The sequence below is a fragment of the Herpailurus yagouaroundi genome, unplaced genomic scaffold (genome assembly GCF_014898765.1).
Source record: "Herpailurus yagouaroundi ecotype Mexico unplaced genomic scaffold, PumYag 162, whole genome shotgun sequence".
NCBI classification, from domain to species: domain Eukaryota; kingdom Metazoa; phylum Chordata; class Mammalia; order Carnivora; family Felidae; genus Herpailurus; species Herpailurus yagouaroundi.
This window is the reverse complement of record NW_024412403.1, coordinates 1,435,267-1,459,034: the sequence shown is the minus strand read 5'-3', so window position 1 is coordinate 1,459,034 and position 23,768 is coordinate 1,435,267. Positions and strand designations below refer to the sequence as shown.

The following is a 23,768-nucleotide window of genomic DNA, read 5'->3' as shown; positions in this document are numbered from 1 at the left end:
TGTGGCTCCCGTCCTCTCCGTCCTTTGGGACACCGGTCACTGGATGTGCCCTGCCCCCGAATCCAGGACGGTCCCACGTTGAGATCTGTAGGTTAGGCACATCTGTGAGGAAGTTTTAACACATGAAGTCACACTGTGCCCCAGGGGCACAGACATGGGTTTGGGGGAACAAACCCGCCGCCCCGCCCAAGAGCATGTGGACACCCTGTCTTGCTTCTGCCTTGGATGATACGCGCTGTTCAATTGTACTTGAATGGAAATACTAAACTGAATTTTAACTGAATTTAACAGGAGGAAAGGAAACTGAAGAGAAAGTCAGTCACCCTACAAGCAGTGTTTGTGCTCGGCTGGGGAGGTGGGGCCAGGAGGGGCGTGGGGCGTCCTGAGCCGCAACCCCGAGGGGACGGACCCTCCTGGGCCCCCAGGTGTCGGGACCACCATCTGACATTCGGACTTTCTATTCGAAACTTGGCTTTTGTGAGATCCGGAGGCCTGTCCCGCAAACTGGGCCCTTTGGCCTGGGTGCTCATGGGCGGATCTGGGGCCCCTGGGGAGGTGCGGGCGGGACCCGCTTCCAGCCGGGGGTGGGGGGGGCGTGGGGACCCCCTGCAGGATGCCAGCCCCGCCTGGCTCCGAGCTGCTGCTGACTTGTGCCGAAAGTGCCCCGTCGAGTCGAGGCAGCGCCCTCCGGGCCCCTGGCTGCAGTCACTGAGAAGTGCCGACTGTCCAGCTTCCTGCAGGGGCGTCTCCCTCGCCCGTTAGATTCCGCGGTCGGTGGCCTCTCAGGCTGGACCGCTGTGTCCCCTGACGGTTGTTGGTAAAATGCCCCCTGGACGCAGCCTGGTGACACTCCTGCGGCAGGTAGGACAGACCGGCCCCCCACGCCCCCCACCCCGACCCCCCGTGCTGCGGTGTCCCCTCTGCCCTGACCGTCCCCACACGGAGAGAGCACCGTCTGGGGCGGGCGGCTCCCGTGCGTCCTTGGCGCTCAGTCTTGAACTAGAGTATGTGGCAGGGTGAAAATTGCCCCCAAAATATCCGCTCCCAATCCCTGGAACGTGCAAATGTGACCTTATAAGGAAGTGGCTCTCTGCAGATGGAAGGTAGGGATACGGAGGTGGCTTCTCCAGTGTCCCCTGAGTGCCCCCTCGGGGCCCTTACAGGAGGGACGGGGTGGGGGACAGGCTGCCGAAGGGGCAGGCCATGTGACCACGGAGGCAGAGACTGGGGTGAGGGGCCACCGCCACCGGAGCTGGAGGAGGCGGGGGGGGGGGGTCCCTCCCTGGGCACCCGTGGTTGGAGCCAGAGTGGGCGCTGGGGAGGCAGTAGAATGTGCCTGTGTCGCTCCATCAGTGTCTCTGCCGCCCTCTGGTGACCTTGGGCACACGGCTTGACCTATCTTAGGCCTAGCTTGCTTCCTGTCACTTGGCTCCCTGTGGGCGGGGCGTCCTGGCCCCAGGGCGGGGTCACACTCAAGTGCCAAGTGAGGGCTGCAGGTGCACGGACAGGGTCTGGAGTCTCAACACTGGGAAAGTGACCTTGGCTTGGTCCCTGGGGACAGGGCTTGGACACACTCGAATTTCCCTCCTCTCCGGGGAGCTGAGTCTGTAGGGGCTGTATAGTCCCTCTGGTCTGGGGGACCACCGTGGCCCCATTTCCCACCAGCATGACACAGCCCGCCCAGGGGTGTTTCTAACCTCCGAATGACGGCCCCCAGGGTCCACTGTGCTGGAGCCACACCCTCCCCAGGGACCCCTTGGGGCTGGGTGTTTCCCTGGTCGCTTGGACCCCCGGGGACAAGGCTGTCTGGGCACTTCGGAGCTGAGTTCACATCCCCCCGCGGCCCCGCTGACACCCACTCTGCTTTGGGCCCTGCCTTTCGACAACTGGCATCTCACGCTGGCCACCGTCCCGGGTTTATCCCATCTCCTGGGCCACAGGGAGGGAGGCCAGGGGTCGGTGGGGGCTAAGTCGTGTCCAAAACGTGCAGCCAGTCAGCCAGGGCTCAGGGGCCTTTCTGCACGTACACGATGTGGTTCTGCCACTCGGATCTGGAGTGTGCACTTCGCTCCCGGGGGCCGAAGCAGGACTCGGCACAAGAACCCTGCTGTTTCCCCCGAATCGGGAGACATGTGTTGAGGTTCACCTGCCCACTGGCACGGCGAGGGGGCTGTGGAGGCAGCGGAGTGAGGCAGGAGGGGCCTGGGCCTGGGTCTCAGTGAGGAGGCCGGCTGCAGACGGTGGCAGTTCTGGAACACTTATTCCTAGCCCCCCCTGGAGTGGGAGGGGCAAAGGGGCCGGCGTCCCTCGACGTCCTCTGTGGAGGCCCCGCGCCTGGCCGCAGGCCAGAAGGGGCAGGTGAAGTTTCTGGAGAACCTGAAGCATTTCAAGGGAAGGTTCGAGTCTTGGGGATGGCCTGGGGTGTGGTGATGGTTTTGGGCCTCCAAGGGCAGGGGCAAAGGACCACCTTCTGTGACGCTTTCTTCTGACAGACCTGGGGCTGGGTTCCTCGGAGATGCTGTGGGACAAGGCCACGTCAGATGGCGGCCACGCCCTGATGCGCACCTGCTACCGTTCCTCGAGGTGGGGGCTGCGGGAGCCCAGGGGCCTGTGTCAGAGCCGAAGCAGAGCCGGGCCGTCCTGGGGGGGGCCACGCTGTGCAGGGGGGATGTTGGCTCGGTCTGCGGCGGAGGGAGGGGGCCCCACTCATCCCATGGTGTCCTGGTCCGGGGGTCTGTTGGCCCTGGATGCAGGGCCTGGGACTGCTTAAGAGAGGGGAGGAGCTGGTGGACAGAGGTGCCCACGATGGGGCCGTCAGCCCGAGGTCAGCGGTCAGGGGCTCCAGAGGCTGCCGGGTCTGAAGACAGCGGACCGCTGAGACCCGCCCACTGCCCGCGGAGGCCAGGCCTCCGCACCTGTGGGCGTGTGGCCCTCAGGCCCCCCACTCTTGCAGCGTCCACTGGGGCCGGTGTTCACCCCAGGACACGGTGGGGAGACCGCCTCTGGGTGCCAGCACCGGGGGAGGAGGGAGCACCGCTGTCACCAGGGGGCCGGCAGATGCCAGAGGCGAGGGTTCCAGAGGGTTCCGGCCACTTCCCTCTCTGGCCGGCGTGGGAACAGTGGGGGTGGCAGCCCGGGGGGCCGGGGAAGACCCTTGGCGCAGAGTGGGCTTTGCTCCGTGGTCTGAGACGTGCTCCCTGCTGCTGGAACAGGGTGCAAATCAGACCAGTGGGCAGGACGGCCAGACGGTGGGACGGCCGGACCGGAGGGGCGAGCGTCCGCAGAGACAGAGGTCCGAGGCTGGTCCACTGTGAGCCCTGGAAGGACAGGGCTGGGGCCGGCTTGACGGCTTTCACTCCATCGTGGGCCACAGAGCTGGCTGCCGGCCATCGGGGTGTGGACAGCCACGGGCTCCCAAATAGGAGAGCGGGTCGGCCGGCCCGGCCCGAGCCGTGGCTCAGAGGACAACGGTGGCTGTCCACACCCCTGGAACTCGCTCGGCGAGGCCGGCAGGGCCATCACAGCAGTGTGGACGACGAAGCAGAACCCCCGACAGGCACTCGGGACCCGGCACGAACACGAGAAGGTCGAGACCAGGAGGGAGAGCCGATGCGTCTTCTGTCTCGTCGTGGGCAGGATGTGCAGCAGCTTCTGAGAACGCGGTGCGAGCAGAGGCAGCCGGCAGAGGAGGAGGGAGGCAGGCTAGAGGAAGAAAGGTGGGCTGCGGGTCTCTGCAGGGGTGCAGGGCAGGTCCCTGAGAGCAAGGGAGGCTGGGCGGCTCTGGCTGCCCGAGGCCTGAGCTGCCGGTGGGAGGGGGGTGTGCGGGAGGTCCTGGGAAGTGGAGGGGGCCCGTCGCCCCACGGGTGCCCGGGGAGGAGGCGGGGACGGGACTGGGCCCCCGATGAGCTCAGAAGCCCCCGATGGGGCCCGCAGGTTACGGAGTCCCTGGGAGGCAGGGGTGAGGTGTTGCTGCGTGGGTCCCTACCCTGGGCAGACGCCGTGGCTCAACCAGGGAGCAGAGGCCGCATTCCGGAGCTGGTCAGAGAAGGGGTGGTGACCCATGGCCAAGAGGAGGGGCCCACGGGGGCCTGGCAAAGATATATTGTCGGGGGCGGGGGCGCGTACAGCGGGACTCAGGCCACTTTCCTGGCCCACCTTGTTCCCCGCCTGCTGTCTTGGGGCTCCCAGCCGCTAGGGGCCTGCATTTCCAAGCTCACTGGGCTGTCCTGGCAGGAGCCCCGGGCTGGGTGACAAGGTGGGGCTAGAAAGGACGACACAGGGGCCGTCTCTGCAGAGCCGGGAGGAGAAAGGTGCAGGCGGGCAGGGTCTTCCAGGGTGTCCCGTGCGCCGTGGAAAGGTGGCCCCCTGCCCTCCAGTGCGCCAGGGCCCGGCCGGGGCGCCGGAGGAGGTGCTCACGCAGCAGGGCCTGTCACCTGACGCGGGTGCGCAGCCCTCCCGCGACGGGCCCAGGGGCCACTTGCCGATTTAGCGGGAGGGTGAGGTGGAAGCCGGTGCCACCCCTCCTGATCCTCCCCGGTTCTCCAAGACCTGGTTGGCGGCCGTGGCCGTCTGTCGCGGAGTCCGAAGGCCTGGTTACACCGGGGTGGCCATGGTGGCCTTGAGGGAACACTGGGCAAGTGGAGAGGCTCCTGGTGCCCAGGGCTCTGGGCAGACTCAGAGGGCGGGGACCGAACGTGGTGGCCAGACGGCCTGGTTGCCTCCCTGCAGGGCCCTGCGCACTGCTGTCACCTGAGGGTCTGGGGGCTTCCTCCTTTGCCTCACTGGCCTGGCAGCCCCAGGCAAGGGCTCAGGTGTGCCTGGGGAGGGGGGACTCAGGTTTGCCTCGTGGGGGGGCTCAGGTGTGCCGGGGGAGGGGGTCTCAGGTGTGCCGGGGGAGGGGGGACTCAGGTGTGCCTCGTGGGGGGGCTCAGGTGTGCCGGGGGAGGGGGTCTCAGGTTTGCCTCGTGGGGGGGACTCAGCTGTGCCTGGCGGGGGGGCTCAGGTACCTGGGCTCCTCTGTGCCTCTCCTGTGCTTCCTCGGAAACGGGCAGGTCAGGAAGTGCCAGCCTGTGGTCCCAACAGAGCCACCTGAAGTCATTGTTGCCAGTCGGCCTGTTGAGATGTGTCTGCATTTTCTGATTGGCTTCACACACCCTGTTCTCAGCGGGACGGCCCTCCCTGCCCCAGGGAGGGAGGGCAGAATATCTCCTCTGAGGACGTGCGGGGCAGCGGGGCATCTCACACCCAGGGCAAGACCAAGGGCATGACGGGGACCCCTGCGGCTGGCCCTGCCCTTGGAAGCGGGAGGGTGCAGGGCGGGGGGCAGCCAACTGCAGGGGGGCCCCTGGAAGAGGCCAGCAGCCTGAGGGTTTGGGCAGCACAGAGTCTGCTGGGCAGCAGGTCCCTCCTCCGGCGATGATTGCGAGGTCGGTTGCTTCTCTGTTCTCAGGCTCGTTTGTGGGAGACACGGGTGAAGAAGGAGAATGAGAAAGAAAGCGATCTTCGGAGGAAGGAACCGGGGTGTAAGGCATGACGTCTGTCCTGAAGTTTCCCTGGCCCGTTTAGTGCCCGCATGGCAATGGGGGCATGGGGGGGGCGGGGACAAGGGCTCCCCGCATTACTGGGCATGACTGGGGTACTGAGGGCCAGCGAGGCCCTCCTCAGGCGGAGGGGGCTGGCCTCCCCGCCCCACCTTCCTGCCTGGCCTTGGACAGGGCTCCACCCACACATGGGGCTGGGCCCCTGGATCCCGCTGTGCCTGAAGGCGGCCTCTCCCGGCCTGAGTGCTGGAGTCGTGCCCGTTGAGCAGCTTGGTCGGGGCTCCGTTCTCCAGACTGACCGCGGCTCTGAGGTGGGCTGCTCCCAAACTCCTCAGAGCCGGGTCGTTGAAGACGGCTGTGCACAGCCACCTGCGGCCCCCGGCTCAGCGGCCGTCCGGCCTCCCCTGGGACTCCCCTGTAGTGGAGGCCCGGTCCCCGGGGAGCAGCCCAGCCCCCGCCCCGTCACCCAAACCAATCTGTTCTGGGAGGGCCTCTGGGTCAGACTCTCGGGTGGGCGTCCCCCGCCCAGAGGAGGCGCCTCACTTTCCTGAAATCGGCCCCGAAAACATCAGCAGTGTGGACGGCAGGGGGCCGGCGGCCAGAGAGATGCGCACGAGCAATAAGGGGAGAACTTCCGAGAGTCAGTCTTGAAATCACACCCTTGAATTTCCCATCATCTGGGGGTGCCCGGGTGGCTAAACGGCTGACTCGTGACTTTGACTCAGGTCATGGTCTCACGGTTTGTGGGATGAGCTCCGGGCGGGGCTCTGTGCTGACGGCACGGAGCCTGCTTGGGATTCTCTCTCCCTCTCTCCGCCCCGCCCCCCGCTTGTTCTCTCTCTCTCTCATAAATAGACAAACATTAAAAAGAATCTCCCATCACTTCCCTTCCCTTCGGGCTGTGAAGGACCTCAGGGTCGTCCTGGGCATTTTCAGCGCTGGTACGGTGCAGGGAGCGCTCCCTGGCTATGTCACCACCTCCTGAACAAGGACCCGACTGAATTGGAGATGTGGGCAGGTGGGGAGGTGGCGCTCGCCCAGCAGAGCAGAGGGCAGCGAGGCCAGGCCTCGCTTCTGGGGGGAGAGAGCGTCTCTCCTGTCCCGGCAGCGGAGGATATGGACCCTGGCAGGCTCCAGACTCTGCATTCAGTGCCCCCTCTGGTCGCAGGATTAAACGGGAACGGTAAGAACGGACAGTCACTGTGTTCGTCAGAAGTATCCAGAGAAGTTCCTGCGGGGACGGGGGGTCTCTCCTCACGGTGGTAGTTAGAGCCTCCGAGGGCCCATAGCAGAGGGGGTGCCCCGTCCAGGCATCCCGGGTGGCCTTCCAGCTCTGATCACGTCCCCATCTTACCTACCTGGCTCGGGACATCGCCCACCATCTGACCAGAGGCCGACAGGCATCTGGTTCCCCTGCGGCCTTTAGCGAACGGAGTTGGCTCCCCGTACTCCTGGCCCGGCCAAGTGCAGGGGCTCCGGTGGGCTCCTTCCTGCTTCCTGGCCCCTCCCCCTGCAGCTGGGAACCACATTACAGTGCTTCCTACCCCAGGCCCCTTGCTGGCCTCAGGGGCTCTGCGACCATGGGGCTCCTTCCTTCCTGCCCCACACCGTGCCGTGGCACCACCATACTGGGTGCTGGCACCTGCTTTCTGTTTCTCAAGCCAGACTTGCACTTACCTCAGGGCCTTTGCACTGCCTGCTCCTTCCCTTCCAATGCTCTTCCGCCCACTCAGGCCCCTTGTCATTCGGACCTCGCAGTGCAGGTGCCTCATTCTGGCCTCCATCGCACCTCTTAGAGTTCCAACCACCGTGAGAGCCAGGGCCTCCAACTTCACTTTGCCTGCAGCCCTACAGGTAGCAGTTGGTCTGCTCGCCCGGATGGCCCTCCCTGACCGTCCACTAAGGGACAGTTCTCGCCCATCCCTTTTCCTCCCTTCAGCACAGAGGACCCCAGGCTCCCGATTCTGGTTTTAACCGCTTTCCTGTGTGTCCGCTCCAGCAGAACATCAGCTCCTGGCCCACGTCGGGGCTCGGGACCCAGGCAGGGGGTGCAGGGCCGGGCACCCAGAGGGGAAGCTGTTGCAAGGTACGGAAGAGGGTGAGCGAGGGGTCCTCCCTGCAGCCCAGAGGGCGTCTCAGGCTCGATGCAGCGCACGGTGTCTGTGCAGAAGCCTCCATGTGAAGTGAGTAGCACGCGTACCATCCAGGGACACCGGCCCCCGTGAAGCCGGGTGAACTGGAATGTTCTGTGACGACCCTCCTAACTTAAATTGTGGTGACGTCTGTGACACAGATGGGTCAAAGGTGTGCTGAGGGGGGAGAGCTGATCTCCAAAGGCCACACTCTTGAGACGACAAAAAGTGTGGCTATGGGGACAGACGATGGCCGCCAGGTGGTGGTGCGGCACAGGGGTAACGCGAGGGGGCCCATTGGAAGGCGCCGTCTCCACCGTGCAGGCACACACACTTGCACGCACTTGTGGAGACACGTGTACACACGTGCACACAGGCGCACAGGTGCACAGGCCCACGTGCACACACACAAGCACACAGGTGCACAGGCACAATGCACACACACACACACGCCAGTGCCGGTGGCACTGGTAGCAATGGAGCAGGTCCGTGGACCAGGTCAACCTGGCACTCGGGCCACGCGAGGCGTCACTGTCGCGGACACGGGCGGAAGGGAGCGCCGTCATTTCTCACGACAGCACATGAGTCTACAAGGGTCTCGAAACAAGAAAGCGAAGAACGCCTCTATGGCCCTGCGGAGAAGCGGCCGGCATGACCCGACGTTGGACGTGCGCCCAGGGGACCTGAGGCGGAGTCTGCTGCGTGCGTCCCCGAGCCGCTCTCGGACGCACTCTGCCCTTCGCCAGGGCCCGGGCTGGGATGGGGCACACGGAATAGGGTATCGGAGAGGGAACGTCACCAGTGGGAGGAGCGGGACAGTGAGGTGGGGGGGGGGGGGCACGGCACTGGGGTGCGGTGGCGCTCTCCCCGGGAGCCGGTGGCCGGGGCCAAGGAGCCCCGTCTCTGGCCAGGTCACCCGTCGCCGTCCCCGCAAGTGCCCGGCTCACGCCACACAGGCCTTCCGGGGCCGCGCATCCCCGCCCCCCCCACCCCCCTGCCCCGTGGAGAGCCGCCCCGCCCCGGAAAGCCCAGTTCACAGGGATGCCCACGCGGGGATCTTCCCAGGCGCGCCCATGAGGCCCGACCGGGACTCCAGCTTTGCCCACCGGGGAGCTTCTGATTTCATTGGGCCCCGGCGCACTGGCGGGATTTTAGCCGGGGCAGGGGCGCGTCACGGGGGGCCAGGCTCCCGCTGCCATCCTGCAGGGGTGAGACCGTCTTCGCCCGGATGAGCACAACGAGCGAGAGAGCCAGCCCTCCGGGTGCGTGTTGGCTAGGAGGGCAGCGGCACGCAGACCGTTAACTCTTTGCCCAACGGAGGCAAGCCGTGCAGGAGGCTGGGCCCTGGGGCCCCTTCTCCCCACGTCTGGGGGGGGCTCCTCTTCCGGGTCAGGCCCGGCTCCGGGCAGACACAGCCCCCAGCTCAGGTGCAAGGGTCTCCTCAGGTCGAGAGCCCGGGGCCCGGGGCGGAGGGGGGAGCGGGTGCGGGGCGAGGTTCCCTCCGGACAGTCGGCTGGTGGGACACATGAGACGCCCCGCTCAGGTCCTTGGTCACCCCCTCCCCTCCCCCACTGAGGCAGGACCCACACGGAGAGACCTGGATCCAAATCCGGGCCGGGCTCCTGCTTGCACGGCGGCCCTGGTCGTTCACCTGGCCCTGAGCCTCAGTTTCCCCATCTGTAAATGGAAGAGGTGGTGACAGCTTGTAGACACACTCTGGCCCACACTGTTCTGGTACTTTCCATGGACAGCCTGTCCTGCTGGGGCAGCGTCGGGGGGGATGGAGGGATGAAAAAAGGGGCACCTCTCAAGTCTGGCCGAGGGGCAGAGCATCGGAGGCCCCAGGTCCAGCGTGGCAGGTCAGCAGGCGCCCAGTCGGGAGGGCGGGAACGCGGGCTCAGGCCTGAGGCCTCCGGGAGTCAGCATCTCTGGCCCACAGCGACTACAGCTCTAGACCTGCCAGGGTGGGGGGCGGGCCCAGGGTCGCCACGGGCCCCGGGCCCCTCTTCTCCCGCACACCACCTGCCTCTTGGCCTCAGAGTGGACCCCACGTCCCCCACCCTTGCAGCATGACCACTCTGTGCTCCGTGGTGCCCGGAAGCTTCCGGTTCTCCAGGCTGGGGTGGGAGGCCACGCCGGCCCAGACCCCCAGGCCCGGCGGCAGCCTCTCCAAGTGCCCCTCCGCCTAGGAGATGCCCAGCACCCGGCGTGGGGAGGGGCGGCAGGGGTGTCCCTGCCCCATTGCCCCCGGAGCCTCCGTGACCCCCAGGGCCCAGGGCCCTGCAGGGGCCCAGGGACGCGCCGCTGGAAAACCGCCCGCGAGCACACGCTTCCTCCTCCCGGTCCTGGCCAAAGTGCCCGTCTTGTTTCTACCCACAAAGTTGTGCGGGAGCGGGGGCCGGTGGCGTGCCCGGGCCTCCCTTGGAGGAAAGGAGACCGAGACCCACGGAGAGGGCAGCCCGCGCCCTCCCGAGCAGGCGGGGGTCCCGTCGGTCTGGAAGCAGGTCTCCATTCTGAGGCCGGAAGCCCCGTCCCGCCCAGCACACCCCGAGGGCACCGTGGTCACAGCAGCTGGTGCCCGGAGCCCGGACCGCGAGGCAGAGCCCCCAGTGTCGGGGCACAGCCCGTGGGGGACGGTCGGGGGTGGCCGGGCGTCCGGGACGCGAGCGAGCGGGCGCTTCCCATGCCGCGTGGCGAGTGCCGGCGGCCAGGGTCCTCCCACCTGGGAGCCCTCCCGGGGCCGGTGGCTCCTCCCCCCGCACCCCCAAGGGCTCACAAACCGCCGGGACCCAAACCACGTCCACCCAGCTCGCGGGACGTGAACGCTTGGTCCTCGTTTAACGAAAGGCCGGTTTTCCTTCACCTTCAGCTCTAAGGAGAGGTTAGCTGCCGAAGCGCGGGGCTCCGGGGGCCCATCCGGCCTTTGGGAGCAGGGAGGCTGAGGGTCTCGAGACCGCCTCTGCCCACACACTCCTCGGCACGGGGACGGCCACAGAGGCACACTTCACAAAGTCGCGAGCGGCCGTCCTCGCACCGGCCCCGAGCTGCCCGTTCGGGGGCACCGCCTGGACTTCCCGAAGCGCCGCGTCTCCATGCCAGCACGGCTGTCCCTCCAAGTGGCACCCAGACACGCCTGCCGCACGGCTCACCACCCAGGCGGCCACCGGGCGTGTGGCTCCGTGCTCCTCCTCCGGTCGGGTGCTCGAGCGGGGGACGGGTGGGCTGGGCAGCTCCAGGTGTGAAGGGGGGTGGCTCTGCCGACGGGCGGCCTCCGTGGGCCCCGCACCGTTCCCCCCACCAGGCGGAGGCCACCCGAGTGGGCCACCGAGGTTTCCTCCTCCCCCCACCCACGCTTCCCCTGGCTCCCCCACCCGGCCCCGCCCCGTGGTTTGAGTCGTCTGCTCACCCCTCAACTCGAGACTCCCGACCCCCATCCCGGAAAGTGCTCCAGGGTCCTTCCAGCGGGGGGGCCGGGATGCCCTGAAGTCGAACCCTCCCTGACGGCTTCACCTGGGCCCCGGTCTCTAGCCTGTTCACTCCTTTGCTCAGACCCCCCAGGGGCTCCCGCCGCCACTCCCCCCTCCCCCACCTCTGGGCCCCCTGAGACTCCCCCCGACTCCCCACGGCTCCTCCTCCCCCACCCTGGGCCCACCTGCCACCGCGCCTTTCCGGCACACGGGGCACAGCCTGCCTGGACCGCAGTGCCCCCTCCCTGCCGACCCCTCACCTCCCCGCGAACCTAAGTGGGGTGGCCTGGGCTGGGGCTTCCCGAGAGCACAGACCCAGGACGGCCTCCTCCGTGCCTGACGGGCGGCTCTCAGGCAGCAGCCGGTCCAGCGGACGGATAGGAGAGGACGCTCTCCCCATCCCGGCCACGCGTTCCCCGAGTGACACTACACGACAAAGCAATTCCCTTAAGACGGAGAAGTGGCAGTCACGGTCAGGACTGTTCCGCGTAGCTCTCAGCCGAGAAAAAATTCAGGGCTACGAACAAGGCACCGTTTACAGAATCCCACCTTTCTAGAAAACATATTTTATGAATGGCATCTGAATGTACAAATGGGAAAAGAATAAATACTTCATCACCTGACCCCACGCCGCCGTGACACCGCAGGACCCTGCCGAGCGTTCAGGTGGGTTTTCGGAGCTCGGGAAGAAGCCCCAGAAGCCCCAGAAGCCCCAGAAGCCCCGGGGCTTTGGACCCCGGCCTGGGTGGGTCACCCGGGGCTCCCGGCCGGAGGGGATGCGGCGGTGGCCACACTGACGGCCTAGAAAGGGTTTCTGTGCAGCGTGACCCCAAGGCCCTTCTGAGGCCACAGCGACGGTGCCCCTCGTCCCCGGGCCCACCGCGCCCACCACGAGGCTGTGCCAGGGGCGTCCGCCCTCACACGCTCACAGGCGGCCAGGGCTCCTCTCTGCAAGAACCCGACAAACCGCTGGAGACTTCCAAGGAACCTTCCAGCACTCTGAGCGGGGGACAACAGGCCTCAGACCTGGTCCGCAAGGCCGCGGTTCACTTCCCGCCAACCCGTGGGTGGCTTCAGGTGGGCGAGAGGGCAGAAAAAACAGGACCGGCAGGCCGACGCCACGCCAGGTCCAAAGGCACGGCCACCCCGGCCCCCGGGACGGGAGCTGCCCGCACGCCACATCTGTACCACTCGCTGCCGGATGTCCCTCCAGACCCAGGAAACGAGGCCCGGCACCTTCTCCCGTCACGAGAGCCTTGCTGGCAGGTGGAGACCCGGTTTCTCGCCCGACCACAGCCCCCGGCCACGGGCGGCCGACGGCGGGAAGAAACCCCGAGCACGGACACACGCCGTGGCTCACGTGGCTGCGGGCTGTGTCTGTGACCCTGAAGAGGGCTTATCTGGTAGCCTGGCCGGTCGGACAGGGGCAGGAGCCACCCGAGGGAACTCGCGTGGTCAGAGAGAGCCCGAGAGTTCGCGTGTAAGGCGAGTCCAGGAGGTGGGGTCCACGGGGTGCCGGCTCAGTAGGCAACCTTCCAGTGCGTGGGCTGCTCGCACGCCTCCTCCAGGTCCCCACAGAACCGGTTGTATGTCGTCCGGGGGTCGAGCCCTAGAATCTCTCTCTCCTCGTGGATCCGGAAAGAAAACGTGGAGACCGAGGTCCCGATGAAGAACCTGCGAACCAGAGATCACGAGAGCCGCATGAGCGAGCTCACCACCCCCCCCCCAGCCCTGCCCGGCCTCGTGAGTCACCGTTGCCCAGGGGCCACAGGCCTGGCTGGGGCGGGGCTGGGGTGGGGGGTGCTGCGGAGAGGCGCCAGGTCCTGCACGGGCGCCGACTCGAGTCCCCTGCAGGATCCTGGCTGCTTGAGGTGGGGGCTCAGAGCTGGGCTTGGACCTCTGAGGGCAGAGAGGCGTCCCCATGCCATCTGCTCAGCACGGGGGAGGCCCCGGCCCGCAGCCCGGCAGGCACAGTTGGGACCAACCGGGGCATACGCCAAGTGGCTCCGAGGGTCCTGCGGACGGAAACTAACCTCTTCTCGGTTTCCCACCCCCCCGCGGAGCGTGTGCGTCCCAGCCCTGCTCTTCCCCGGGGGCAGGCCTGCCTCTCGGGCAGTGACACAGAGCCCGCCCTCCCTTTCCGGAGGCCCTGTGTGTGCTCCTCGGTGACACGTGTGATCGAGGGGGTCACCGAGTCCAGGGGAGCAGGACCTCGAGCTGAAGGGACGCACAGGAGGGTCCAGGACAGAGCGCCACGACGGGACCGGGGAGGAAGCCGGCGGGCGAGGACCGGACGGGGAGCACGACCCTCCGCGCGGGGGCCGGGGAACGGGGGGCCGCCCGCCAGAGGCTGAGGGGCGCGGGGCGCGGCGGGCACGGCCGGCAGAGGCACCTGGCGTGCGAGCAGATCCACTGGTCGATGATGGCCACGCCACCGTCGCGGTACAGCTCCAGCTCCTCCCACGTGGGCTCGAACCTCACCATCTCGGGCAACAGCCGTCTCAGCTCCTCGCGTTCTGCGGAGTGAAGGAGGGCGGACGCGCTGGGGTCGCGGCTCCCGGACGCGTGTGCTGCGCCGGCTCCGCACGGGCCGGCGGAAACGGGCAGGAGGACCGGCCGCGGGAGCCGCCGCTGCCCTCCCGGCTCGGGCCGAGGCTCACGCGCGGGCCCGGGGCTGCCGCGGCCTAACCGGGGGCAGCGGACGCGGACGGAGCCGGAGCCACGTACCCTTCCTGACGGCGTCCGTGGCCACGAACACCTTGTCCAGCTGGTGGGTCTTCATGAGGCTGCGGATCTTCTTCACGGCCCCGTCCAGACTGGGCACGTCCTCTCTGTGGCCCCAGATGAAATCTTTCCTCCTCAGGTGAACCGCGAGGTACGGACCCCCCAGCGAGGACCCCAGCTTGACCTGGCAAAGGACGGGGACCGCTGAGGGACCTGCGTGCGGCTGGCACACGGGACACGGAGGGGACACGTCGTCCACGTGGCAGCACCACGCTCCGCGGGCGTCGGGCCGGATGTCTCTCCAAGACCGCGAGGTGACTAATTACCACAGACCCTTTAACCGAGTGAAACAAAAAAGGTAAAGGAAACCCCGGAAAAAAGTACAAAACTAGGGAAAAGGGCCTATCCGCTACGGTGCTTTCCCAGTAAACATCACGCAACGACCGAGGGATCGCTGCCGGAACGGTGCCGCTCCACGCGCGGCCGGCCCCGTGGACAGCGCCACTCGAACGCGCTCCCGGGAAACGCTCAGCAGCGACGCCCGCTTGAGACAGCCACGTGTCATTTGTTGAAAACGAGTTACATGAAAACCACACCCTCAGAAAAAAACTTTCTAAAACAAGGGTGACCCTTTTGGCGAGTCTGGTTTGGCCGCTCTCAGAAAAATCTCGCCTTTTCTTTCTCTGTCGTCCTCACGTCAGGAGGGAAACGCTGACCGTCCCCGTCTGTGTTCGCCGCCCGGTTTTACTCCCGGAACTCAAGGAACTCCGGCAGAAACGGGACCGGGCCCTGGGCCGGCGCTGGGACAAGGGGACCCTCCTGACGCACATCCCCGAGCGAGAGAGCGTGGGGGCGCTACCTTCATCTTGGTCCAGTCCTCCTCGAAGGGGATCCTGTCGGCTTCGTCCGTGGAGTTCAGGTACTCGCTCCTGAACTCGTCCCCCACGGCCCGCAGGTGCTTGGCGAACACCATGCTCCGCCGGGTCTGCGGGTGCAGAGAGCAGCGCCCCGCTGAGTGCCCCACCCCATCGGCCCCCCGGCGGGCGCCCCGAGCCCCACCTGCATCCCGAGGCCGGCCTGAGAGTCCGAGGGGGGCCGCCGGATGCTGGGGACGCCAAGCCGACACTCTCGGAGGTCAACTGGGGACGGGATCCTAAGAAGGTCTGGCGGTGACGGGTCACCAACCGGCAAAAGGCCGGACCGCGAGCGACCGGGACCACCACCACGGGCGCAGGGTGAGATGCTCGGACAGGCGCCCCGCCTGGGGGGGTGGGGCTCGGGTCAAGAGAACGTGGCTGGCCGGAGGGAGTTGGCAGCCTCGCAGCTAACAGGGGACCACGGTGCCGACGAGAGGCGGAGAGCCACGAGGGCGGCCGTGACGAGGCACCTCTCTGCTTTGGACACGACCTGCTCAGGGGGCACCCGGGTCAGGGAGCGGGGGTCTCTCCGGGGTCCTCCGGACAGGCGCCTAACCTCTACCTGGCTCCCTGCGGGAGCTCTACGCCTACGTCTACACAGGGCAGACGTCCGGAGCAGGGCAGGCGTGGAACCCACTTCCTCGGGCTCCTGCCGCGTCAAGGCGACAGGGAGGCGCACGCGCCCAGCACGCACACAGGCCAGTCAGTCAACAGCACGGCAGGTGCGGGCGGCACTCACGTCCCAGTACTCCTTCCCGCCGTAGTGGTCGTGCAGAAGGTTCTCGGCTCTGTCCAGCATCACCGACCTGTTTCCAAACAAGACAAAAAGCGTTTAATTTTAAGACAATTCTCTTCGCCTGCTCCGGGGATTGTCTGGGAAGGAAGCCCACCGGGACACGCCTGGGCCGGAGACCTCCACACACGCTCCTGCGGGCGACCGTGAGCACCGTGAGGGGTCTCTCCTGTCCCAGCCGCCGCACTGGGGGTCAGCAACCCTGCTGTCACCACTGACGAAAGAGACACCACAGACAAAGCGAGCAAGTGGGACCAGTCAGCGGTTCTGGGAACAACGGCCCCAGCGGCCGCTCACACAGGAGCACAAGAACGGCCCGATTTTGTGACTTTGGAAGACCTGCTATGTAACTGGCCACATGTGGAAGACAAAACCGCGTGATGACAGATACCCCAATCGTGTGGTCGGTCAGACCACACTCCTGTTTAAAAAAAAAATCATTTTAACGACACAGGGCTCGGGGCCCCTCAGCACGTCTGCTTTCCAAGCCCCGAACTAGCACCTTTTTCACAGAACACTCAACTCCTTCCTTGCACAACGAGGGACAACGAGGGACAGAGCGGCCCCTGCCCGAGGCGATCAAAGAATCCCCAGTGTCAGGGCACACAGCAGGGACACTCCAGAAAGGGCCGCGTCCACTCCAGCCTGGACAATGCAGGGCACAAATCTGGGGAAAGGCGACCAGCCTCCTCCTCTCTCCTGGTCCCCAACCGTGCGTCCTGAGTGGTACGGGGCACCGGGGAGGCCACAGCCCCTCCTCTGACCACCGTGAGGTCCGGCTCCGAGAAGGCTGCGCGGGAGACCTGACCGCAGGCGGGACAGGAGCCCTCCAGGACCAGGCTGCAGTGGGCCATCTCAAAACCTCCCGAGCCTGCGACTCCTCTCCCGTCCCCGTTCTCACCCTGCTTCAGCCACACCGGGCGGTCACCGGGACAGGTGAGGTAGGGGAACGAGTAAGGTCAGCGCTCTCTGCCAGTCGGGCCATGCCGCCCTCGCCTCGCTGATATCTGGCTCCACCCTTGCCTCAGGCAGGAGAGCCAGACCCCTCCACCGCCTGCGTCGGGACTGGAGACCCTCCCATCAGCTCCCACCGTGAAGTGGCTGAGAAGTCCGTGCGAGGCTGTACTGGCAGCACAGACCCCCAGGACACGGGTACAGCCAACCTATACCCGGGCCCTCCCTGGGGACGTGCGACCGCCTCTGCCCCAGCCCCACCTCGCTGTGGAAGGACGACCAGGCGCAGGGTGGGGACAAGCTCCACCTCTCCAGTGACCCTGCACAGTCCAGGAGGGCCTCTGATGCCAACAGGACAGTGTGCAGGCACACACATGTGCATACACGCATATGATATGTGCACGTGCAGCACACATCCATGTGCACATGCATACACACACATGCACGCACAGCGCACACGCAGCACACATCCACGTGCACATGCACAGTGCACACGCGACACATGTACGCAGGCACACACACACACAGTGCACATACAGCACACATGTACACACGCACCTACACGCATGCACGCACTGTGCACACAGCACGTATGTGTGCACACGCGGCACGCACAGCGCACACGCAGGCACACCCACGCACGTGCTCACCCATTCACTGGCCGGCCACGAGCGGACCCTGCAGGCACGTACCTCGCTGACGTGTTTCTCAAAAGCACAGGCGCCATGATTGAAGCCGAGCCTTGAACGGACAAACAGGAGACGTTTAAAGCTCTTGTCTCTTCATAACCCCAAAACCATCCCCTGGAAAACAAGATCCCCGGTGCCTGCGTTCGTTGGTTTTCACACAGGAAACCAGTAAACCCCAGATGCACGCGCGTACGGCTCAATCTAGGCAGACCCGACGATCTCGCGGTGAAAACCTCCCGCTCGTGATCACAGGTAGTGACATTCCGGTGAAAACTCATAAGGAACCATAAATCTCAGCGGACTCGAGCAGACCGGTGGGGCTCCATCTGGACGGCTGTCAGGGGAAGGGGGCGGTGGAGGGCAGCTTCACGGTGCCAGAGGCCCGGCGGTAACAACCCTACGACAGCCGTGTCCCTCTGAGGGGCTCCCATAGCAAGAGTTTCTAGAACCCGGGTATTCTGGTGCTTCACCCACAGGTGCTGCCGAGGAGACAGCCCCTCCTTGGGGAAGTCTTCTTCTGATGGCTGCTTCCGTCTGGGTGACCAGACTGCCATCTCCCCGGCCACATTCCAACGCGCTGAACGCAGCTTAGCTGGGTCAAGGTGGCCCGGGTCCCCACCCCTGTAACCGGGGATGGGGGCCGCTGCACAGGCCAGGCGGGGAAGGGGACCCTCCCGCCGGGGGCCCAGCGGCCGCACCTGTAGTACTCGTGCTTGTCTTGTGCGTAGAGCAGCGGGTCGATGCAGGGCCGCTCGTCAATCTTCTCCTCCCAAGTCCCCTCCTTCCACCCCTCCGCGTAGCTTTGCAGGACGAACACCTGGTCAATGAAGGGCCCGCCGGCCTCTGGAAGAGGCCAAGAACTGACAGTGAACAGGAAGCGGAAGCGCGCGTGTGGGCACGTGTCGGACGGCCGCTGGTACAGACGGGATTACTGCTTTACTTACTCCCACCTTCTCCCTGCAGGGCTGCAGAAAGCTTACAGAAGCAGAGACGGGACACAACAAGGGACAACAGGGACGAGGTCCCCAGAGTGGGTGAAAGGGGCTGCCTCAGGGCAGTGGAGCTCGTCCAGGCCCTGGCCGCTCCCGGGGGGGCCCCTCCGACAGCAGCGGGACCTGCCCTCGGCGCTCAGCCCTCCTCTGCCGCACCCCCCAGCCCGGTCCTCACGACGGCCACTGGCCCCACACACTCTGTCCACCCTGTGTCCCTCAAGCACATCGGTGTGCCCCCCTCCCACGACCTCTGTATGGGCTGTCCCTGCGTGGACCACCCTCGCCTGGACCGCTCCCCTTCAGGGCTCACCCTTGACCCCTGTGACACCATTCAAATCGCACCTCCCCGGGACAGCCTCCGCCCCACACCCCACCCCACCCCACCCTCTTTTTGTCCGCATGACACTTCACCGCCTTGGACACCGCGTGCTTTAATTGCTTCTTCATCTGCCTCCACGCGCCCCACGGGAGCTCCAGGAGGGGAGGAGTCTGTGTCCGACCTCCCCACGGCCCACCGCGCCCACCCGGACCCAGGACGTGCCTGCCACACCCACGGTGCTTCATCAAGACGTGCCGGGTGGATCGATGGAGCCCAGTCACGAGAGAGCCGCATCAAGAGGAATTCTGGTCTCTCTTCCACACTTCCCTCGCTCGGGGGCCGCGCTGCGGGCGGGGCCTGGCCCCAGCCCTCCTGGGGCTCCCGTCGCAGTGACGGGAAGGGAGGTGGCACCGAGAGGCTAAGACGCCCGGTGCCCTGGTGCACATCCTCAATCCCTGCCCCCGTCTGCAGCGAGAAAGGGTGGAACAGTCGAGGCCAGCCGGGCGGGGTGGAGGCCAAGCCGTCCGTCCGCCTGCTCCGCGGCACTCAGGGCTCTCCAACTTCCTGTCCCCTCTGCTTCGGCTCCAGGCTTGGGGCCTCCAGAGCCGCAGGGTGGGCAGCAGCCCTTCCTTCCGCCCTGCACACCCACTCGCCCCCCCCCCCCCCCCCCCGAGCACGCTCTCACGTGGCTGAGGCCCGGCCCTGTCCCGGTGTGGTGTCCACCCATCAAGAAACCCTCAGGCCACAGCCCTTCGTGGAGGTGAAGGGCAGTTTCTCTGGGAGGCTCCATGACCTGTGGGTCAGACGAAGGCTGAGGCTGATTCCCAGACTAAGTCGAGTCAGACTAAACACCCAGCTGCATCTCTCGTCTTGGCTCTGAGAGAGATGCATTCCAAGAAGATGTTTTACAAGCCTCAGTTTGCTTCTTGCCCGTGAGTGAAGATATCAGAAAACACGGCCTATGTTGTTCCATGGCCGCGGCACTCCCAGGACTGACCCCGACGCAGGAACGTTCCAAAGTGACCAGGTCTGCCGCGCGGTGAGAAGTGGAAAAACGAAGACGTGCCAGCCGCGGCCGTACGCTCCAGGGCCGACGCAGCAGGAGCTCCACAGACCATGGCACCCGCTCACGACGGCCTGCGCCTCCCTCTGCCAGACTAAGGTGGCAGTAAAAACGTGGCAGTGCCTTTTTAAGCTTAGGTCTTCTAAAGAAAGCAATGCTAAGCTGTAAAGACTCTCATTCTAAGAACATTTCCAGCTTCTCTCTCTTAAAAACAATGAAACAGACCAAGCAGGCCTAAGTGGAACGAGACCTTATGACGAGCGCTGCAGGGAGGCCCCAGGGTCAACGCCTGCCTGCCTGCCGTGTGGCGTCCTGCTTCCCCATCCCGCTTCCCCTCGGGGACACAGGGCCCTCCCTGCACACGAGCACGGCCTGCTGGGGCCACGCCTGGCCTCCGGACCAGCAGCCACAGCTCTGAGCGCCCTCCGCTGGCTCGCCAGCCGCCCCAGCTTTCAGAGACAAGGGGACACACAGCTCATGGAGATCTATCTCCCGAGATAAATTAGAGGAAGACCAAGGTCACCGGGAGTGCGGAATCGGGAAACAGAAGCAGGCCCCCCCTGCAGAGCGAGTGTCACCACAACGGGCGTGCCACACACAGCGGGCTGGCTGGTGCTCCCGCACCACCACCTCGGCGGCCTCACCTGCGATGAACTGCTCGTACTCAACCACGGGGATGTTTCTGTTCAGACTCGGAAGATCAAAAAAGTCGGACCACGGGATCCGGACCTGGTGAATGTCCGGGCTCTGCCAGTGATAGAGGCGGCCCCAGGGGGGCAGCACCAACACCCACTCCTCGGTCTTCAGCAGCGTCTTCAGCAGGGAGGCCACGCGGATGTAGACGTCCCTGCGGAGATTGAAGCCCTCTGGGGGGTTGACGTCATACAGAAGATACCTAGAAGGGAGGGGCAGGAGCGAGGTTCTTCCACGCTGAGTCTTCTGGACACAAAGCCCAGAGGCGCCCCCAGTGCCTATGGGGCAGGATCTGGGCACTCGGAGCGGCTGGTAGTTCACTGTCGCCGCCAACCCCCTTCTGTACAACCAATTACTTCTAGAGCCCGTGAGTAGGGGCGGCACGCATCTTAGCACCCTTTAATGGCCGGCAGAAATTCAGTGAGACCGGCAGTCTGACCAACCAGAGCCTGAGGATCAGTCCTCCAGCGGTACCCAGACGTTTTGGTCTACCGACCCCTTCACACCCTTCACAATTACTGAAGACCCCACAGGACTGTTGTTCATGTGGGTTACATCTACTCATCGTGCCGGTGTTAGAAGTTACGAACTTAAAACGCATGTATTATTCACTTAAAATCATGATAATAAGCTATTACGTGATGTGGTTCTTAATATTTTTAAATGAAAAACAAGTATATTTTTCTAAACAAAAAGAATTAGTGAGAAGAATGACAATGTAATTTTTGTAACTCTTTTTGGTCTAGCGATAACTGGATTTTCACATCCGCTTCCGCATTCAACCTGTTGAGCTATCGCAGGTCAGATGGCCTTAAGAAAACCCCCACTGTAGACTCACGAGAGAACGACGTAAAAAAAGGTGGATAAGTAACATTCCTACCAAAATGGCTCTGACACCTCAGGGCTCCCTGGACACACTTCGAGAACCACCGCGCTACCGAAACACCTCTCCCTTCTCGGCACTGGTTTTTCCACAACTTCCCTTACTACCGATGAAACTGTGTTGTAACGCCCAGCTTGAGCCTCCAGATCTCCCCAAGACCACCAACAGAGGAGGGAACCCCTTTACCACCTCTACATCCAGCATGCAGTGCACGGTCTGTTTCGTCCAAACCCTCAGTAATTGCTGGACGGCACAGACACTTGTTTTTTTGTTTTTTTGAATCCCTGAGACTTTTATCTAGGGAACATCCACCAACTGGATGGAGACTGGAAGATTCCGTGCAGATAAACAAAGCCGAGCTCTTACGAACATCTGACTCGGGTCTCCTCCAACCCAGGGCAAGAACCCGCATCATCTAACAGGGGCGCCCGGGCCTGCCCCTTAAGTCTCACCCACAACCAGCCCTTCCCGGGGCTCCGGAGGCCCAGCAGCCCGGGGCAACCTTGACTCGCGCACGGAGGCTGAAAACCCGGGGAGGGTCAGAGGGTAACGGGGTGAGGGGGTGAGGGCGCTGGAGGCTCCGCCCCGCGCCCCCCCCCCACCCCCCGCACCGGCCCGCTGTCCTCGGTCCCGATCCCCGCCCCCCGACCACAGGTGCCCCGCCACGGGAGTCCCACGCTTTTACCGTCTGCGGGACGCCGCCCCCGACAGGATGTCGGCCGCCGACTGGCCGGGCCAGAACTCCTCGCCCGAGGCCGAGGCCGGCGGCCAAGACACCGCTCCCAGCAGCAGGAGTAAGACGACGCCGAGCGCCGCCATGGCCCCAACGGCCACACACTTCCGGCGGCCGCGCTCCGCCCCGGAAGCGCACGCACGCCCGTCCCACCGGAGCGCGTCTCCTGAAGCCTTGGCAACGCCACGAGCGTCTTGCGTCATCCCGCGGATGGGAGTCTCCCGGACGGAAGATGCTGGGAGGTGCGTCCGGGAGCGCTGACGTCCTCGCCTGCGGGCCGCGTGGAGTGGAGACCGGGGCGGGGGCGGGGGCGGGGCTATGGGCGGGGGTCAGAGGACCTGTGGGCGGGGCCTCGCGTCCGCGAGCGCGTAGTCTTGGGTCACGAGAGGGGTGGAGGCCCGGACGGGGCCGGACTTGTGGGCGGGGCCAGAGGACCTGGGGGCCGGTCGAGTCTGTGGGCGGGGCTGCGCGGACGTCCTCGCCTGCGGCCCTGCGAGGTGGAAGCCGGGGTGGTGCCGGACCTGTGGGCGGGGCCAGAGGGCCTGTGGGCGGGGCCGCCCGCGTGGAGCGCAGTTCCAGGCCGGGTTTGCACAGGACTGACCCGAGGGCCTCACGGCTGGCTAGGTACGACACCCGAGCCGCAGACCCGCCAGGCGCGGTGACCCGCAGAGCGGGCGATGCTCGGGCGGTTTCCGAGATGACAAGGTGCCTCTTAAAGGGAGAGGGTGGAGTGGAGGCCGTCAGGGTGGGTGTCTCACTCTGGAAAACCACAGTGCAAGGGCTGCAGAGTGTCCCCTTTGTGTTTGAAGAGCACAGCACATTCGAGGGGATGGGGTCGAAGCTGAATATGAGGGAGCCGGGACTTGCGGTCACCAGACAAGCGGCTCCTGTGCCCTGACCCCTATTCAGCCCAGGTCTGCACCCCAGGTGCAGACTCTGCGGTGGTGGAGCGCAGGGGTCCCCTCAGGAACCTCATTCCAGGGCGAGGGGCCTTGCTTCGCCGCCCCTCACTGCAGCCCCTTCCTTCGCCAGCACCGCCACCCCTGCCCCGGGAGTAAGTGCCCAGAGCCCCTGCGCCGTGACAGGTGCTTAACTCCTGGTGGCTCCCGCGCGAGAGGGACCGGTGGGGGAACTGGAACCTCTGTGGTTCCTGGCACGAAGTGCACCCTTCCGTGCCCAGGGGGCAGGCCAGCCTCGGCCCCTGCCAGCAGCGAAGGGACCTGGCGGGGAGGCGGGGCGGGCAGTGAGGGAGGAAGGAATGGCAGGAAGATGGGGACTGCAGGCTCCTCCTTGCGTGGAGTCACTACGCGTCTTTATTGTTCCGGACACTCTTACTTGGAGGCGTCTAGCAGCAGGTGGGTCTGCCGGCTGCCCCTCCGCGTGCAGACCACACCCCAGTGCACTGATTTGTGCCGCAGGAGGGGCTTAGTAAAGACATCTTCTGCAAACATACTTTTTTTGTCTTTAAGTTTATTTATCTTGAGAGACCGCGAGCAGGGGAGGGGCAGAGAGGAGAGAGAATCCCCAGCAGGCTCTGTGCTGCCATCTCAGCGCCGAACTCGAGGCTCCATCTCACCAACCGAACCGTGAGATCGCGACCCGAGCCGAGCCGAAATCAAGACTTGGATGCTTAACTGACTGAGCCACTCAGGTGTCCCAAAACGTTTTCTTAAAGGAGTTTTTATCATGAGTTTTCAAGCGTTCACGGAAACAGGAGGACGTGAGGGCCTGTATGCCCACCTCCAGATTCAACACTTTCTCATCCCGCCACACTTCTCCAACCCTTTCTTCTTGCTTTTCCTATACTGTTTTAAAGCAAATGATTGACATCAAGTTGTCTCATTTCAAATATTTCCACATGTGTCTCTA

The 23,768-nt window shown here is 65.1% G+C and overlaps 1 protein-coding gene across 2 annotated transcripts; it reads right to left on the bottom strand.

Annotated features, from left to right (window-relative positions):
• Window positions 1–11,673: 11,673 nt before the first annotated feature.
• Window positions 11,674–22,132, bottom strand: POFUT2 (protein O-fucosyltransferase 2). Of its 2 annotated transcripts, none has more exons than XM_040483739.1 (9): window positions 21,852–22,132; window positions 20,235–20,485; window positions 17,915–18,059; window positions 17,220–17,330; window positions 15,520–15,586; window positions 14,723–14,848; window positions 13,867–14,047; window positions 13,532–13,655; window positions 11,674–12,813 (listed from the first exon to the last, which is right to left on the bottom strand). In XM_040483739.1, the coding sequence occupies exons 1-9, from the start codon at window positions 22,100–22,102 to the stop codon at window positions 12,660–12,662; spliced, it is 1,410 nt and encodes a 469-aa protein (XP_040339673.1). In that variant the 5' UTR covers window positions 22,103–22,132; the 3' UTR covers window positions 11,674–12,659. The 2 variants fall into 2 exon arrangements, with proteins under 2 accessions (XP_040339673.1, XP_040339672.1); XM_040483738.1 differs by having other exon boundaries at window positions 17,220–17,268.
• Window positions 22,133–23,768: the final 1,636 nt, after the last annotated feature.